General features: G+C 42.6%; 1 protein-coding gene across 4 annotated transcripts in view; it reads right to left on the bottom strand.

Annotated features, from left to right (window-relative positions):
* The window catches only part of map4k3a (mitogen-activated protein kinase kinase kinase kinase 3a), a 295,830-nt gene extending 278,011 nt beyond the window's left edge, over positions 1 to 17,819 (bottom strand). For 2 of the 4 annotated variants that reach the window (XM_059986423.1, XM_059986424.1), the window contains exon 1: positions 17,459 to 17,819. In XM_059986423.1, the coding sequence (XP_059842406.1) occupies positions 17,459 to 17,560 (102 nt within the window). In that variant the 5' untranslated portion in view covers positions 17,561 to 17,819. The remainder of the gene's footprint in view (positions 1 to 17,458) is intronic. The other 2 variants (XM_059986425.1, XM_059986426.1) reach the window with 1 other exon arrangement.
* Between the last annotated feature and the right edge of the window lie 323 nt (positions 17,820 to 18,142).

Raw genomic sequence — 18,142 nt, 5'->3', positions numbered from 1 at the left:
TCTCTTCTCACCTGCCCATCACTTCTCTTTGGTACCCTTTCCTCCTCTTTTCCATGGTCCACTGTCTTCTTCTATCAAGATTCCCCCTTCTTCAGTGCTTTGTCTCTTCTACCTATCACCTCCCAGATTCTTACTTCATTCCCCCACCCCCCACCTTCTGCCTCCTTCCTTTCAAATCCTCCCCAAAACCTCAATTGTCTATTTCCCTCCACAGATGCTGTCTGACTTGCTGAGTTACTCCAGCTTCTCGTGTGTGTTTGCTGAAGAATACTTGTGCTCAGCTAGAAATGTCAACACTGTGCAGTAAAAGGAAATGGTGACTCCCCCAGCAGAGAGTCAGAGTTATTTGGCAGAATGCCTCACCACCAGGAATTTTAAACATGCAAGTATGAAATGCCCCGTCAGAGCTTTCATACGCAACTGGAGTCTTGGCTCCACTGTACTCTGCCCTAAAGACATCGAGTGCAGGTTAAGGATTGACACCCATACCCTTCTAGAATGTACATGTTTGGAAGCTTTGGAAAGAAAGCCAGTGTTCTTTCCCAAGAATAAGATTCAATGTAAACAGCCATATGACACAGAACTTTGATGGACACACACCAAGACAAACAAGAACTGCAGCTGGAAATTAACAGCTTGATGAAAGCTACCCTTTCATCTTCTCTAAAACTTAATTTTCATATGATTTGCAACCAAATGCTGAAGACAGACAAGTTCTGACATCCAAAAGAAGCTTGGTACAGTCACTGCAAGGGTACATTAGAAGAACTACAGATTAAAGTCTTCCAACCATCTCACAAGGGGCAGGAATGATGCAAAGACCCTCAGTCATATTGTCTTGAAATGCAAGAACAATTAAAATTGATTTTATGCTTATATAACTGACATTTAATATGCAAAAGAGTGCATTGCGTATATCTGGAAATAGTATGAAAAAACTAGCAAACAAAAATCAGAAAAGCAATTTGGTTGAAAAATTAAATCTTGATAATGATTGCAACAGCAAAAAAATTTCCAATGGATATGGATGAGGCCATAATGTCTAATCATCATTTTCAGATTCTTCACAATTAATAATGTGACAGAAAGAATTGCCAACAGCTGAATACTAGGCAGCAGCTAGCAATAACTAAAAACATTTCATCACTGATGTTGAAGGAGGGTTATAGAAAAACCTTGAAATGGTTGTCCTAATACCTGGTGAACAGCAGGGCAACTTAAAACTTGGCTGTAAAGCAGCATAACTCTATCATTGCTTCCTTCCTGAGATTAAACAACCATGCAGCACAGAAGGCCACCCAGCCCATCAGGACCTTCAGTAGAGCCATTCATGCTCTTGCCCCAATGTCCTGGAATTTTCTTAACCCAATATGTCTCTGCTTCTTCCAACAGCACTGGAGAGGGTAAAAGCACTTCAAAGGATGGTGGCAAGACTTGCAGCAATATGGCACATGTGACTAATGGCAACATCTTGCAGACAGTTTAAAAAAAATACTGTACACTCACCTTCTAGATATACTATTACTACTTCTGAACTGTGATCAATTGCAGCCTGTAATTTTCCTTTTAAAAATGTACTCTTGGTCGACTGAATGATCTGGCATTTCTGTGACCTCCTGTGGGATTCAACATGCAGTGCCACAATGGCCATCCCCGGGGATCACTGTGTCGATTCCTATTGGTGGAGCACAAACCCATCAACAGCACCATTTCTCTGTGCCAAATGAAGCTTCAAGCAAGACTAAAATTGTCGAGGACAGGAGCGGAAAACGAACACTTAGGTCCCACACTGCAAGGTTCAATTGCCTCTCTGACACATGGATGTTGACTCACTTTTGGCTATGGTTTGATGTTTAATGTCCACGGCAATGAACATGCTTTACTATTTCCTCAATTTGATTGAGGTGTTTTGGTGCAGAACTAGATCTGTGGCTGCAGCTTGCAGCCTCAGATATAGTACTGAACTGAGTGACTTACATAGAAACCCTACAGCACAATACAGGTCTTTCAGCCCACAATGCTGTACCGAACATATACTTACTTTAGAAATAACTCAGGGTTACCTACAGCCCTCTATTTTTCTAAACTCCATGTACCTATGCAGAAGTCTCTTAAAAGACCTTATCGCATATGCCTCCACCAGCAGCCCATTCCACACACTCACCACTCTGTGTAAAAAAAAGCTACCCCTGACATCTCCTCTGTACCTACTCCCCAGCACCTTAAAACTGTGCTCTCTGGTGTTAGTCATTTCAGCCCTGGGAAAAAGCCTCTGACTATCCACACGATCAATGCTTCTCATCATCTTATATACCTCTATCAGGTCACTTCTCACCCTCTGTCACTCCAAGGAGTGAAGACATGCTCCCCAATCCAGGCAACACACTTGTAAATCTCCTCTGCACTCTTTCTATGGTTTCCACATCCTTCCTGTAGTGAGGCAACCAGAACTGAGCACAGTACTCCAAGTGGGGTCTGACCAGAGTCCTATATAGCTGTAACATTACCTCTTGGCTTCTTAACTCAATCTCACAGTTAATGAAGGCCAATATACCATATGCCTTCTTAACCACAGAGTCAACCTGCACAGCAGCTTTGAGTGTCCTACGGCCTTGGACCCCAAGATCCCCGACACTGCCAAGAGTTGCACCATTAATACTATATTCTACCATCATATTTGACCTACCAAAATGAACCACCTCAAGCTTATCTGGGTTGAACGCCATCTGCCACTTCTCAGCACAGTTTTGCATCCTATCCATGTCCCACTGTAACCTCTGACAGCCCTCCACCCAACCTTTGTGTCAACAACAAATTTACTAACCCAACCCTCCACTCCCTCATCCAGGTCATTTATAAAAATCATGAAGAGAAGGGGTCCCAGAACAGATCCCTGAGGCACACCACTGGTCACCGACCTCCATGCAGAATATGACCCATCTACAACCACTCTTTGCCTTCTGTGAGCAAGCTAATTCTGGATCCACAAAGCAATGCCTTCTTGGACCCCGTACCTCCTTACTTTCTCAATAAGCCTTGTATGGGATACCTTAACAAATGCCTTGTTGAAATCCATATACACTACATCTACTGCTCTTCCTTCATCAACGTGTTTAGTCACATCCTCAAAAAATTCAATCAGGCTCGTAAGGCACGACCTGCCCTTGACAAAGCCATGCTGACTATTCATAATCATATTATGCCTCTCCAAATGTTCATAAATCCAGTCTCTCCATCAACTTACCAACTGGTGAAGTAAGACTCATTGGTCGATAATTTCCTGGACTAGCTCTACTGCCTTTCTTGTGTAGAGGGTTTCTTCTTTTTGTTAACTAGCAGGAATGCTAATTTACTGATAACGAGAATGGTATTCATTTGTAAACCAAATGGGGATTAATGTTCTTTCTTCTGAGTCTGTAAGCTTTTGTTGACGGGCTTTTGGGCAGATCGGCGCGAGGGGGTCGAGAGAGGGGACGTAATGCTCTAAGCTGGGCGAGGATCGGACCCCAAAGGGGGGTCCGAGGCCGGGAGATTCTCCGAGGACGGGGGGAGGGGGGTGGGGGATGAAGCTAGATGTGTTTGGTTGACCACTCGGAGGGTCCTGAGCTGTTTGGAGAGTCGAGGAGTTCGGAGGGTCCTGAGCTGCGAGTCGAGGAGTTTGGAGGGGATCGAATGGTGGCCAGAAGACTTCAGTAATTGAGCTCCAACGGCTGTGCACGAAGTGGTTTGGACTTTGATAAGTTTGGCACCTTTTCTTTAATTTTCTCTTCATATATACTGTATCGTTATTAATCACTTAGTTATAGTAACCTTTATAAATTGTACTCATTTAATCGCATATGGTGTACTGTCTGTTTTTGGGCGAGGCGGGGACATCACACAGCATCCACACCAGCTTGATTACCCAGTTTGGCGGGGCCGAAGGCTGCTCCCCCTAGACGAGAACGAGCTGAGCGAGCCTGAGGCGACCCAAGGGGTTACACTTGAATAAAGGAAAAACATCTGCAATCCTCCAACCCTCTGGAACCTCTCCCATCCCCATTGATGATGCAAAGATCATTGCCAGCAATCTCCTCCCTCGCCTCCCACAGTAGCCTGGGGTATATCTCATCCGGTCCCGGTGACTTATCCAATTTGATGTTTTCCAAAAGCTCCAGCACATCCTCTTTCTTAATGTCTATATGCTCAAGCTTTTCAGTCCGTTGTAAGTCATCCCTGCAATCACCAAGGTCCTTTTCTGTAGAGAATACAGAAGCAAAGTTTTCATCAAGAATCTCTGCTACCTCCTCCAGTTCCATACACACCTTTGACTTTCACACTTGATTGGTCCCATTCTCTCATGCTCTTCACATACTTGTAGAATGCCTTGGCGTTTTCCTTAATCCTATCCGCTAAGGCCTTCTCATATCCCCCACTGGCTCACGTAATTTCATTCTTAAACTCCTTCCTGCTAGCCTTATCTTCTAGATCTCACTTATCTCACTTATTTTTTTTGAACCTTTCGTAAGCTCTTCTTCTTGACTAGATTTACAACAGCCTTTGTACACCACGGTTCCTGTACCCTACCATCCTTTCCCTGTCTCAATGGAACCTACCTATGCAGAACACCACACAAATATGCCCTGAACATTTGCCACATTTCTGCCGTACATTTCCCTAACAGCATCTGTTCCCAATTTATGCTTTCAAGTTCCTGCCTGACAGCTTCATATTTCCCCTTATTCCAATTAAATGCTTTCCTAATTTGTCTGCCTATCGCTCTGCAATGCTATGGCAAAGGAGATAGAATTATGATCACTCTCTCCAAAATGCTCTCCCACTGAGTGACCTTACACCTGACCAGGTTCATTTCCCAACACCAGATCAAGTACAGCCTCTTCTCTTGTAGGCTTATCTACATACTGTGTCTGAAAGCCTTCCTGAACACACCGAACAAACTCCTCCCCATCTAAATCCCCTGCTCTGGGGAGGTGCCAATCAATATTGGGGAAATTAAAATCTCCCATCATGATAACCCTGTTATTATTACACCGTTCCAGAATCTGTCTTCTCATCTGCTCCTCGATGTCCTTGTTACTATTGGGTGGTCTATAAAAAACTCCTTACAGTTATTGACCCCTTCCTGTTTCTAACTTCTACCCACAGAGACTCTGTAGACAATCTCTCCATGACTTCCTCCTTTTCTGCAGCTGTGACACTATCTCTGATCAGCAGTGCCACGCCCTGCCTCCCTCCCTGTCCTTTCTGAAACATCTAAAGCCTGGCACTCTATGTAGCCATTCCTGTTCCTGAGCCATCCAAGTCTCTGTGATGGCAACAACATCATAGCTCCAAGTACTGATCCGCTTTGTTCACAATATTCCTTGCATTAAAATAGACACATCTCAAACCATCAGTCCGAGCGCATCCCTTCTCTATCACCTGCCTATCCTCCCTCTCACACTGCCTACAAGCTTTCTCGATTTGTGAGCCAACTGCCCTTTCCTCCGTCTCTTCAGTTCAGTTCGATTCCCACCCCTCAGTAATTCTAGTTTAAACTCTCCCCAATAGCCTTAGCAAACCTCACTGCTAGGATATTGGTCCCCCTGAGATTCAGGTGCAACCCACCCTTTTTGTACAGGTCATGCCTGCCCCAAAAGAGGTTCCAATGATCCAGAAATATGAATCCCTGCCCCCGCTCCAATTCCTCAGCCATACTTTTATCCTCCACCTCAGTCTATTCCTCTATTCACTGTTGCGTGGCACGGGCAGTAATCCTGAGATTACCACCTTTGAGGTTCTGCTTCTCAACTTCCTTCCCAATTCCCCGTAGTCTGTTTTCAGGACCACCTTCCTTTTCCTACCTATGTCATTGATACCAATATGTACCACGACCTCTGGCTGTTCTTTCCACTTCTGGATATCGTGGATGTGATCTGAAACATCCCGGACCCTGGCACCTGGGAGGCAAAATACCATCGATGTTTCTTTCCTGCATCCACAGAATTGTCTGTTGGACCCCCTGACTATAGAGACCCCTATCACTGCTGCCATCCTCTTCCTTTCCCCACCCTTCTGAGCCACAGGGAAAGACCCTGGGCTTGGTGGCTGTGGACTCACTTTTGGGAATTCTGCTGTTTGATGTTTAATATTCTGTGTGTTATTTGTTCACTTTTTGTTGTTTGTGCAAATAATTTTTTTCACACGTTTGATGGTCTTGTGTGGGGTTTTCTTTAAATGGTTCTATAGTGTTCTTTGTTTTGTAACTGCCTACAAGATGAATCTCAAGGTTGTATACTGTATACATGCTTTGATAATAAATGTACCTTGAACTTACAAACTTAACTGAGTTGCTTGGTGGAGGGAGGGGTGATCAAGGTCAGCTCGGGATCAAGCAGCAGATGTTGTCTACAAGAACTTCAATAAGGCATGGTAGGTTGATCAGGAAGTTTAAGATGCATGGGATCCATGATGACTTGACAGTCTGGATTCTGAACTGGCTTGCCCATAGGAAACAGGATAGCGGTAGAAGTGCTGACTGGGGGTCCATGACCAATGGCATTCTGCAAGGATCTGCGCTGGGACTTTCATTGTTTTGAAATATATATAAATGAATGACCTCAATGAAAATATAGATGGGTTGGTTAGTAAATTTACAGACAATGTAAAAATTGGAGCTGCAGGCAGTGAAGGAGGCTGTTAAAGGACACAGTGGGAGAGAGCTCAGTTACAGTTATGGATGGAGAAGTGGCCGATGAATTTTTATGCAAGCAAGGATAAGCTGTTGCACTCTGGGAGGTTGAAATTAAGGGGTAAATATACAGTTAATGGCAGGACTTTAATAGCATTCAGGTACAAAGGGATCTTGAGGTCCAAATCCATACCTCCCTGAAAGTGGCAACACTCATTGATTGAGTGGTGGGGTATAAAATATAAGAGTCAGGATATCATGATGCAGTGTACAGAACTGTAGTTAGGATGCTCTTAAGGAGTATGGTATGCAGTTCTGGTTGTCCTATTGGAAGATGTAAAGGCTTTGTAAAGGGTACAGAAGGGGTCTATCAGGATGGTGCCTAGGTTAGAGGGTATTAACTACAAGAAGAGATTGTTTAAACCTGGATATTTTTCTCTGGACTACCAGAGGCTGAGTGGAAACCTAATACAAGTTTATGAGAGGCATAGATAGGGTAGACGGTCAGATCTCTTCACGGGAGGAAAAATGCTGGAATTCCAGAGCACATAGCTTTAAGAGAGAAAGTTTAAAGATAGTTTATTTTTTTAAAGAGACGCACACATACCTGGAACACTGCCAGCAGAGGTAGTGGAAGCAGATACCATAAGGGTGTTCAAAAGGCTTTCAGATAGGCAGAAGAATATGCAGGAAGTGATGGGATATGAATGATGCAGACAGAAGAATTAGTTTAATTTGGAATCAGGCCTGGTACAGACATTGTGGGCTGAAGGATCTGTTCTTGTGCTGTGCTGTTCTATGTTCTAGGTCACTACCAAATCTGTTTCCACCATACTTTCAGAAGGCAACTCACAAATCACAATTCTGAGAAAAAATATATATATATCACAGTCCTGATGAAGGGTCTTAGCCCAAAACATTAACTGTTTACTCTTTTCCATAGAAGCTCCCTGGCCTGCTGAGCTCCTCCAGCATTTTGTTTGTTGCAAAAAATATATTCTAATCTTTCATTAATAATCAATTTTCATACAGGGATTTCTTCAATTACTTTTTTTGTCAATGAAAATAACCTATCATCTTCATGTTATTAAATCAATAGGGGCATAGATAAGTTGGGTAGTCACTGTATTCCACCCCCAGGAAAAGACATGAACTTGAGATGAAAGGGGAAGAATGTACAGAAGATCTGGCTGGCAAGTTCTTACATACATAGGGTGGTGGGTATATGGAACGAGTTGCCAGAAGCAGTTTTAATTGCAATGTTTTAAAGACATACTGAATAACATCACAGAGCATCACTGCTTCTGATAATTCAGAATTCAGCTCCTTTTCCAATAATGCTATCTTACAAAGGTAAATGGATCATTTTCAAAATGCACAAATGCTTGAGGAACTCAGCAGGCCAGGCAGCATCTATGGAAAAAAAGTACAGTTGACGTTTCAGGCTGAGACCCTTCAGCAGGACTGATTTTCAAGCTTAATATAACAAGTAGTGGGTAATATCTGGCTACCAACGACTGTACCAAGATAGGAGTCATATCATCCCCAAGCTCCCCCCAGAAAAGTCCCAGAACATCTCAACTTCTCGATTAAAACAGCACAGGAAAACAGGACATTCTAATACACAAATCACTGCCAAAAAATATTCAAGGAACTTGACATACAGTAAGTCAGGACAGTCTAATTTGCTTGAGTGTTATCCCTGCTGCCGCACTAAATATTCCAACCTTCCTCCAGCATTTTGCTGTGATTACAGTTCATGATCCCCAGAATGCAAAGTATTATTTCAACACAATAATGCAGTGGTTAGCACAACTCTTTACAGTACAAGGCATCTAGGCTTCAATTCCCACCACTGCCTGGAAGGAGCTTGTCTGTTTGCCCCGTGATTGATTGGGTTTCCTTCCAAGTGCCCTGGTTTCCTCCCAAAGTCCAAAGACATAGCAGATTAATTGGTCATTGTAAACATACCATGATTAGGTTATGGTTAAATCGGGGGTTGCTGGGGCCTGTTCCACACTGTATCTCAATAAATAAAAAATAACAATATCTGCGTGATATCACATAATCATCACCACTTTCCAACTAAAAAAGTCAAGAATAGCAGTGCCAGAGCTCCCAGGACCGCTGCACACCACTTCAGAATGGCTGTATATCACTATTCCTTTATCGGACCTGGATCTGGAAAATCCCTAGTCAAATTACCTGTGGGTATCTGGAAGACATCACCACCTCAGGGAACTCAAGGACTATCAATGAAAGAACCTAACAGCGCCAAATCCAAAGAACAAAATACATAAAAATGAAATTTCAGGAAAGAAAGAATTTTCAACAAATATATTTTAATTGGTACTTAATAATTCAAATGCAATTCTGCCCTAACCCACCTGGACAGCCCCAACTCTTACGTCAGAATGCTGTTCATTGACTTTAGTTCAGCATTCAATACTGTGATCCCCTCCAAGCTGATCGCCAAACTTTGCCAGCTTGGTATCAGTTCATCCCTCTGCAATTGGGCCTTGGACTTTCTGACGAACAGACCCCAATCTGTTAAATTAGACAACCACTCCTCCTCCACTCTCACCCTGAACACCAGCATGCCTCAGGGCTGTGTGCTGAACCCTCTTCTGTACTCCCTTTTCACCTATGACTGCGTTCCTGTACATGGTTCTAACTCCATAATCAAGTTCGCAGACGACACCATGGTGGTTGGCCTGATCAGAGGGGATGACAAGACAGCCTACAGGGACGAGGTCCAGCACCTGACTGTGTGGTGTGCCTACAACAACACCCAGAAGACCTTGATGTCCATATTTCCAAGGATCTCACCTGGTCCCTGAACTCCTCCATCCTGATCAAAAAGGTGCAACAGCACCTTTATTTTCTGAAGACCATCAAGAAAACTCACCTCCGTCCCAGGATAACGAAGGACTTTTACCGCTGTACCAACTCCATCTCAGTGTGGTATGGCAATTGTCCCGTATTGGACCACAAAGCACTCCAGCATGTGGTGAAAACTGCCCAGCAGATTACTGGCACCCAATTGCCCACTATTGAGTACATCTACCATAAATGCTGCCTGGGAAGGGCGAAAAGCATTATCAAGGATGCATCTAACCCTAACCATGGACTTTTTACTCTCCTCCATCCAGAAGGCGCAACAGGAGCCTCCGTTCCCGTACCAGCAGGCACAAAAAGAGCTTCTTCCCTGAGGCTGTGACCCTGCTGAACCTCACATCATAGCACTAGGCAGTATTGCACCCATATTGTACTGTCTCAATATTGTGTGCTGTAGCACTTAATTTTTATTGTAGTTATTTTGTAAATAACACTATTCTTTGCATTTCTGGTTAGATGCTAATTGCATTTCATTGGCTTTTTAAATCGGTATTTGACACAATGACAATAAAGTTGAATCTAACCTAATCTAATCTAAAATGAAGCAAAGTAACCTGTTCAATTAGCTCGGTTTTCAGATGTAAACACATCCATATATGTACCCTGGGACAGGTTTGGACTATTAACAGGGTCAAAAATGTTTTAAGTTTTCAAATAGAGCTTTTTTTATGCATGGAAGTCATAAGGGTGAAACTGTCTCAGTTCTGATTGCCCCTTGTTACAGAATAGTCTAATGGACTGACATCACTACCTTTAAAAATAGCTTCCTTTGATAAAAGTAAATAACTATAAGTACTCAGAGTTTATTGTTTTTGAACAAAATATAACTTATTTTCCATTTCATTTCATTGTACAAGGACGATGAAACATTTTACATGCCCATTCATCTTCCCACTCACCCGAGAGTTACATCAAACGTACATTATGCTTCACTCCACAACCACTTATCCATTCTTAAGCACTGACTTAGAAGTAAAAATCATAGTAGCATACATCTCTGCCAACCTGGATTCTGATCTGAACGAATTTGAATCAACCTAGTCAAATTACTGGCACATAAACCAAGAATTGGATTCCTAATTGTCCAATGACCCCCACTGGATTCATACATACTTGGCTGCCAAATGACAACACAGTGGAAGATCAAATCCCTCCTCCCACCCACCACCTCCACCCCCTCCCTTTTCATTGTCATATGAAATTAATATTCTGCAAATCTACAGATGCTGGCAGTCTAAGTTATTTGCAGGGGAATGCAAGTACTTAACAAAAACATTAATTCCGCCAACTTATGGATGGTACTTTAATTTCACATACCTGCAGTGAAATGACAATATGAAATGCCCTTGCTTGAGATACACTCAATTTAGAAATTTTCTAAATTCCTCATTTTTGAGAGCAGTCCCATAAATTAAACTTTAGTCCATAAAGCACTGAAAAATACTTTTGACATCATCACTGAGCCACCTCAGTTTTGATTTTAAGATCACACATAAAATACTGGAAAAATTCAATATGTCAGGCAGCATCTACGGAAAGGAATTAACAGTCAACACCTCAGGCTGAAACCTTTTATCAGAACTGGAGAGGAAGGAGGTAGAAGCCAGAATAAGGAGGTGGGGGGAGGGGATATGCTTTTTTTTAAGTCCTTGTTTCTTCTCCATAACCTACACATCTTCCATGAGATACTGGTGAGAAATGATTGCAGTTCTTCAGATGAAACCAAACCAAATCTCTGCAAGACAATAGACATCCACTTCTCTGAAATGTTTTCAAACTGGCATTAAACTTGCCAATAAATTATGGTTTGTTCTCATCTACTAGCTATTCCCACAATTTGTCTTACAGAGATTGGGTTAGATTCCATCTGAAGACTGCATTCAAGTTCAATTTCAAGTTTATTGTCATTCAGACAGGCACATCAATACAGCTAAATGAAACATCATTCTTCAGGGGCAAACATGCAAAACACAGTACACAGAGTTACACATAGCAAATACAATTACAACCCAACCCATACAGTCATAAAATAATATTAGCACAAGTCCCTGAGTGGTGTAACCTGAAGATTGACAGGTTGACAAGTGTGAGGTGCATGTTTATGTAAAACAGTATAATGTTACTGGCACTATTATAATAAAACAAATAGTTGTTTAAATATGTGAAACAGCAGCAACAAAAGATGAAAAGTGACCAGTGCAGGGTGAGAGTGGGTGTGTTAGTGGGGCGGGGCCGGCAACAGCAGGGTTTCTGATTCTACAAAATCCCTCTACCTCTCACTTGAATCTTTTCATACTGGCATAGAAAAGGTATCTTCAGCAGCATCTTGATTGCTGTCTCCTATCATTCATTATAACAGCAAATAACTACATTTCTGAAGTAAATCAATGCAGGATATGACACGCCAAAAGGAGCAGTATCTATGATTCACCAAGACTATATTGTCTCCTAGCCTCTGCCAATTCTCCTTCAAGCCAAAACACAGCCTCCATTTCCACACACTGTTATATGAACAGAGTTGGATTTTTTCCCCAGTAGATTTGAGGAGGTCCAGGTAATTAACATCGATAAACTCTCACTTATCTATGATTTCACCTACCATCAAGTTTAATTAGATATGATGGAGAATGCTGGAAATCTGAAACACAGGAAAATGAAGTGGTTCTGTGTTGCACATTTACAATGCTTATTGTGGTAACTAGTCACGTGGGTGGGGGTGCGGTAAAAGAGAAGGGAATAAGTTACGCACTCATACTTTATTCTGGTCAGTTTTAGAGCTGTGGACCAACAATGTAATTACTTTTGTTAGCTTCCCTTAATTGCATCACTTCCAGATTGTTTTGCTAGCTGCTTGAGAAAGGATCAAATACATTTCTTTAACTTTTTGGAACATTATTATTGGGTTGATCAGAGAGTGCATTATACAAAATAACTCCGTGTTAGGGCACCAGCAGCAACATCGGTTTATTCGAGTTGCCGCTACAACTGCATCTAACCTAAATAAAGACAATTGGCCAAGTAATTTTATTACTTTTTACAATTACAATTCATTACGATTAATAAATTGGCCAAGTAATTTTTTAATCAAGTAACCATCTGTCAGGAACCATCATATCCACACATACAATTTTAAAATGATTATCCTCTACTCACTGAATTCTTCTACAGAAATTATTCTACTTTTATTCGTACAGATTGTATAAGTTTCCATTTCCCCACTCTCCAATCAGACTGTGCGTAATATACCTTGTCACACCAACATTTTGAAGCTGACAGTGTTTTTAATAAACACATTGCTTCTGTTTTTCTTTCATTAAACTCAGCTCACTCTTTATCCAACTTAAAACTCTGGTGTTTTCTTACTTTCCAGTTCTGATGGAGGGTTTTGGTGTCAACCTGTGACTGTTACCTGCTCAGTTGAGGAAAAACACCAGAGACACGAAATTACTTCTGAAGCAGCTTTTATTCAGAAAGGAGTTCGCAGCCCTTACGCACTTCAGGCGTACGGTCGCCAACTCCCAATTTGTTGGTTTACAAAGGTCATACTTATACCCAAAAGCAGGGTACTACATTCGCAAATATGGTTACCGACTGGAATTCATCAATTGATTGGCTATTGCACAGCTAAGCATGCAAAGTACTCAGAATTAGCAAAGGTTAAAGCATAATACCTAGAATTAATACTGACATACTTCAAAACACTTGAAATGGGTATCCTCAAAATACTTTGCCAAGCACATAGTCTTGTGGTTGCAGATTCCCTTTTCCTTGTGGTCTCCACGTCTGGCCTGGCACCTTATTTTAGCTACCTCTCTTTACTTCCCCAATGGCATACCTCTCTCATGTCCTGTCTACATATTTTGCTACACTTACCCCTCACCCACCCCCTCTACACGTACCCTTTACCCTTTTCACATTCTCATTGGGATGTGAAATGTTAATTCCATTTTTGTTTTCATGGATTGCTGCCTGACTTGTTTAAGTACTACCAGCATTTCCCTTGATTTCAGAATTCCACCATCTCCCACATTCCGAGCTGCACGGTAAGGTCGTGGTTAGCACAATGCTTTACATTACAGGTTCATTCCCCACCACTGACTATACAGTGTTTGTATATACTCACGTGACCGCATGAGTTCCCTTCGGATGCACTGGTTTCCTACCACTGTCCAAAGACATACCAGTTAGTAGGTTAATTGGTCACTGTAAATTGTCCTGTGATTAGGCTACAGTTAAATCAGGGGTTGCTGGGCAGCACAGCTCAAAAAGGCCGAAAGGGTCTGTTCTGTGATGTATCTCAATAAATAAATACATTCAAGAATCAGTGCCACTTCCCCCAATCAACTGCCCAGTCTGTTACTGATCCTAGTAATATCCTGACGAACAAAATTAAGATTATGCATCTACAATCTCCTAGATTTTTCACTCCTACATAACCCTGCAATCATCCATGTGCCTATCTAAAAATTTCTTAAAATGACCATAATAATGCATTTCACAAATCCTGAACGCTTGGCTGATCCGAAAGGCCAAGGCACATGGAATCCAAAGGCTACTTGGATCCAAAAATTGAATTAAGCACAAAGATTGTGCACAATTGAATTGAGGTAGTGGTAAAAGGGTGCTTTTCTGATTAGATGTCTATGATCAGCGTGTACTATAATGATTAGTGGAGGGACCCTTATCACTTTATTTATATGAAAAATTTTGGATGTGAATTTAGGAGATAATAGCAAGTTTGCAGACGGCAATAAAAGTGATGTTGTGAATATCCAAGAAAGGTTGTAAGTTTTTAAATTTCCATTCAATAGTTGTGTCTAAAACACAATTAAGTGCAGCAATTTGTAAAAGGTAAATCAGACACAAACCCATTTAATTCCCAATATCAGAATGATATAAACTGAAATACCAGGTGACAACTAACAAGAAGTAGCTTTAAAATGTAATAGTCTAAACAATATCCAGAAGTATAATCCAAAATCTGTTCTGCTTTTAACATCATGCGCAACATGTCTATCATTTTCATTTGGTTATACCTATTAAGTGACTTTACAAAGTTTAAAATAAATTTATTATCAAACTATGTATACCATATGCAACCTTGGGATTCATTTTCTTGCAAGCAGCCACAGGTAAATAAAGTACAATGGCATTCATTGAAAAACCATACATAACAAAGGTCTCTGAAAATGAGTCTACAAGCTAAGTAGTCAATTCAGTGCTCTGGTGAGTGAAGCCATCCATGCCAATCCAAGAATCTGATGGTTGCTGATTGTAGAGCAACAACTGTTCCTGAACCCAGTGGCATGGAACCCAAAACTCTTGCATCTCCCACCCGATGGTAGTAGCGAGAAGAGAGGGAAGAATTTTTCAAATGCCTTTCATGGATTCAAATCCAATATGGCATGGGCCAGTAAAGCAAGATCTCTTCATAATGGACATAGAAATATCTTGACAGGTACCATGGCCATATAAAAAAAAAATCAGCAATTTTTTTTAAAAAGGCCCAAACCAGACAAACCATAATTTCTTTTCTCCAAAGGATAGACCTGACCAGGAAATGTCAACATTTCCCTGCAAAAGTGCCACAAAGTTCAGAGATCCTGCATAAATACTAAAACCCAAGATTCACTGTCTTTTCACATACTAAACCACTGGATTCCAAATGCTGGCAACACAGCACAAACCTGAGGCTTAAGTGTTCACAGGAAGAAATCTGCTCTTCGCATCAGGTTGGATGAGGCACACCTTTCACAATCAAGAATAATTAAAAATGTAAATTCACATAACTGAGTTTACCTAATGATATTAAAATGCTTATACTTTAATCTGATAAAAATTGGTATTTTAATTGTTTACATTTTTTTAAGTCATTCAGTCATCCAAGACTTTTGACTTTTTCAGTTAAGCTGAAGGCTTGCCCTGTGTTTTTCTCAACTGCTTCAACAGTGAGCATTGTTCCACAGTACCATACTCAACCCAAGCATTACAATGTACAAGGCCTGGCTAATGAAGACTGGACAATACTTCGCAACAGGTTGGCAAACTGCAAGTGTGGGAGGTGTTCAAACTTGTATTGGGTCAAGTTTTTAAGAAGATAGACAACGAAGCATAGATATTAAGAAAACTTGGAAGATTTTCTCAGATCCCATTTTAATTAATATTTTATCTCCAATAATCGTCCTGAATTTGCTGTAATAGCAACAAGAGTTTAGAATAAATTTAGAAAATTTTGTGCACATTTTGTACCTATCAATAAGATTGAAAAAGTACAGGGAAAGGATGAATAAGGTATGACTTCATTCCCTGGGAAGTAGGAGAATGAGGGGAGATTTGATAAAAGGTATACAAGATTATGGAGGGTATAGATAGGGTAAATGCAAGCAGGCTTTTTTCCATCGAGGTTGGGTGAGACTAGAACTAGATCATGGGTTAAGATTGAAAGGTATAATGCTTAAGGGGAACATGAGGGAGATCTTCTTCAGAGGGTGGTGAGAATATGCCAGTGGAAGTGGTGGACCAGGATTCAATTTCAACATTTAGTTGATAAGTACACAAATGGGAGGAGTATGGAGGGCTATGGTACAGTTACAGATCAATGAGATTAGGCAGAATAATAGTTTGGCATGAACTAGATGGGTCAAAAGGCCTTTTTCTGTGCTGTAGTGTTCTATAACTCCATTTGCTGTGGGAAATAAAAACAAAACTGGCTGCGAGGAACGAAAGTGCGAGATTGAATGCAGCATTGCCAAAGGATGACAAATCCAATGAAGTTGGGCCCACATGAACAGGCTGCAGAACATTACCAAGAGCATCTGGATCATGCCTGGCGAGTCCATTCTGAAATCATTGAATAAATATGACAGTCTCGTAAACTACAATCTCACTGCTTTAAAATAAGCCAAGTAATACAAAATATGGCAAACAAGAAACTGCCTACTGGTCAAAGCATTTCAAGCTACTTAACTAGAGGTTTAAGATTCCATGAAATCCTTAGGGTAAATTAATAAGAAATATTGCCCTTGAGCAACCCACTAAAATGAATCCCTGACTGGTTCAAACTCTTAACAACTGTTTTACAAGATGCAAGCAGCTGGCATAAGGTTACTAATTCAAAATACCTGACCTAGCTATCAAGTTTTAAAAGGTTGAGGAAAATATGGTAAACTATTCAACTTCTTTTTCTTATAAAGGTTAGTGCAGCAACACAAATCCAATCAAGTATTCTTCCACAGCACAAAATATCCACCACAATGTTATATACACCCATATAAAATCTCAGGAGCAGTGTCATCACTGCCTACTCCGAGTAACCTTGACACAGTAGCCAGACTGAAGATTCAGTACTGCTTCAGGAATGGGAGGGCAGAGGACAGGTCCAAATATGGACTGCAAGCTTATTTTCCCGAAGGGAAACCAGTATACAAGTAGACAATAACTTCAACCTTTTGTTCCCAGACTGGAAACGACGCTGGATTAACCTTCAAATGCCCCCATACCCCCCCCCCCCCCAATGAGACCTGGGTTGTTAGTATCTGGATTGCTTGCCTAGTGTATTGTGAATGCTGTGTGGGGAAGCGAGGGGGATCAGGGAGCAGGCATTTCCTTGGGCTACTTTGGAGATGCGCCAGCTCCTGCTGCGTACTTTATACCAGCAATCGGCGCAGCCGCGGCTACTGCTCACGGTGTTTGGTCACTAATCCGGTGCCTCTCCCACCGAGAGAGAGATAAACAAGACAAGACAAGCTCCTGTACAGGAGGGGCGGGGAAGTGCCGATTTGCCAGCTTGTGGTCCGGCCCACACCACTCGGGGGGCACGAAGGCCAGCCCCGAATTACCCTTCCCCGGGCCTACTGCAGCCTGGGGCTCGAGTCCCCAGCGCACACTGACCTTGTAAACATCGCCATAGGTGCCGCTGCCGATCCTCTGGATCAGCTCGAAGTCCTCCTGCGGGTTCCTCCGGGAGAGGTCGAAGCTGCCATGGGAAGTCATCCTGGAGCTGCGGCCGCCGCCTCCTCCTCCTCCTGCCTCCCGTTCGCGCCCCCCGAGGCCCGGGGGCCCGAAACAACTAGAACAAGCGAGGGGCTTCGGCGACGCCTTCCTGCGGCCGCTGGAAGCGCCTCTCGCTCATTCCAGCCTGCCTCACAGGGAGCCCGCGTAACGACGGAGAGGAGCACCAGCCGCTGGCGGCGACCGGACCGGACCGGGCCGGGCGACAGTACCACGGCCGCAGCGAGCGAGCGAGCGAGCGAGCCCGGTCACAGACTCCGTCCCGTCCCGTCCCGCCCCGCCCCGCCTCACAAATCACGCTCGAGCACTGCCAGCCGACATGGCCAGTGCGCATGCGCGCCCGCCGGGGGCTGGGCTTGCTGCAGCGCAGCCCGAGTGTGCCGAGTTGCATTGCGTCCCGGGCGAACTCCTACATGTCCTACACAGACTTATAGCATGTGAATTGTGCTGAACTACATATACCTGTCTGGACACGCCCCTCTGCCGACTGCTCCTGCGGCTCCTCCCACAGACCCCGGTATAAAGGCGGTTGGAGGCACTGCTCCTCCCTCAGTCTCCAGGATG

Source organism: Hypanus sabinus, chromosome 12 (assembly GCF_030144855.1).
Source record: "Hypanus sabinus isolate sHypSab1 chromosome 12, sHypSab1.hap1, whole genome shotgun sequence".
Taxonomy (NCBI): domain Eukaryota; kingdom Metazoa; phylum Chordata; class Chondrichthyes; order Myliobatiformes; family Dasyatidae; genus Hypanus; species Hypanus sabinus.
This window is presented reverse-complemented; position numbering and strand designations above follow the sequence as displayed.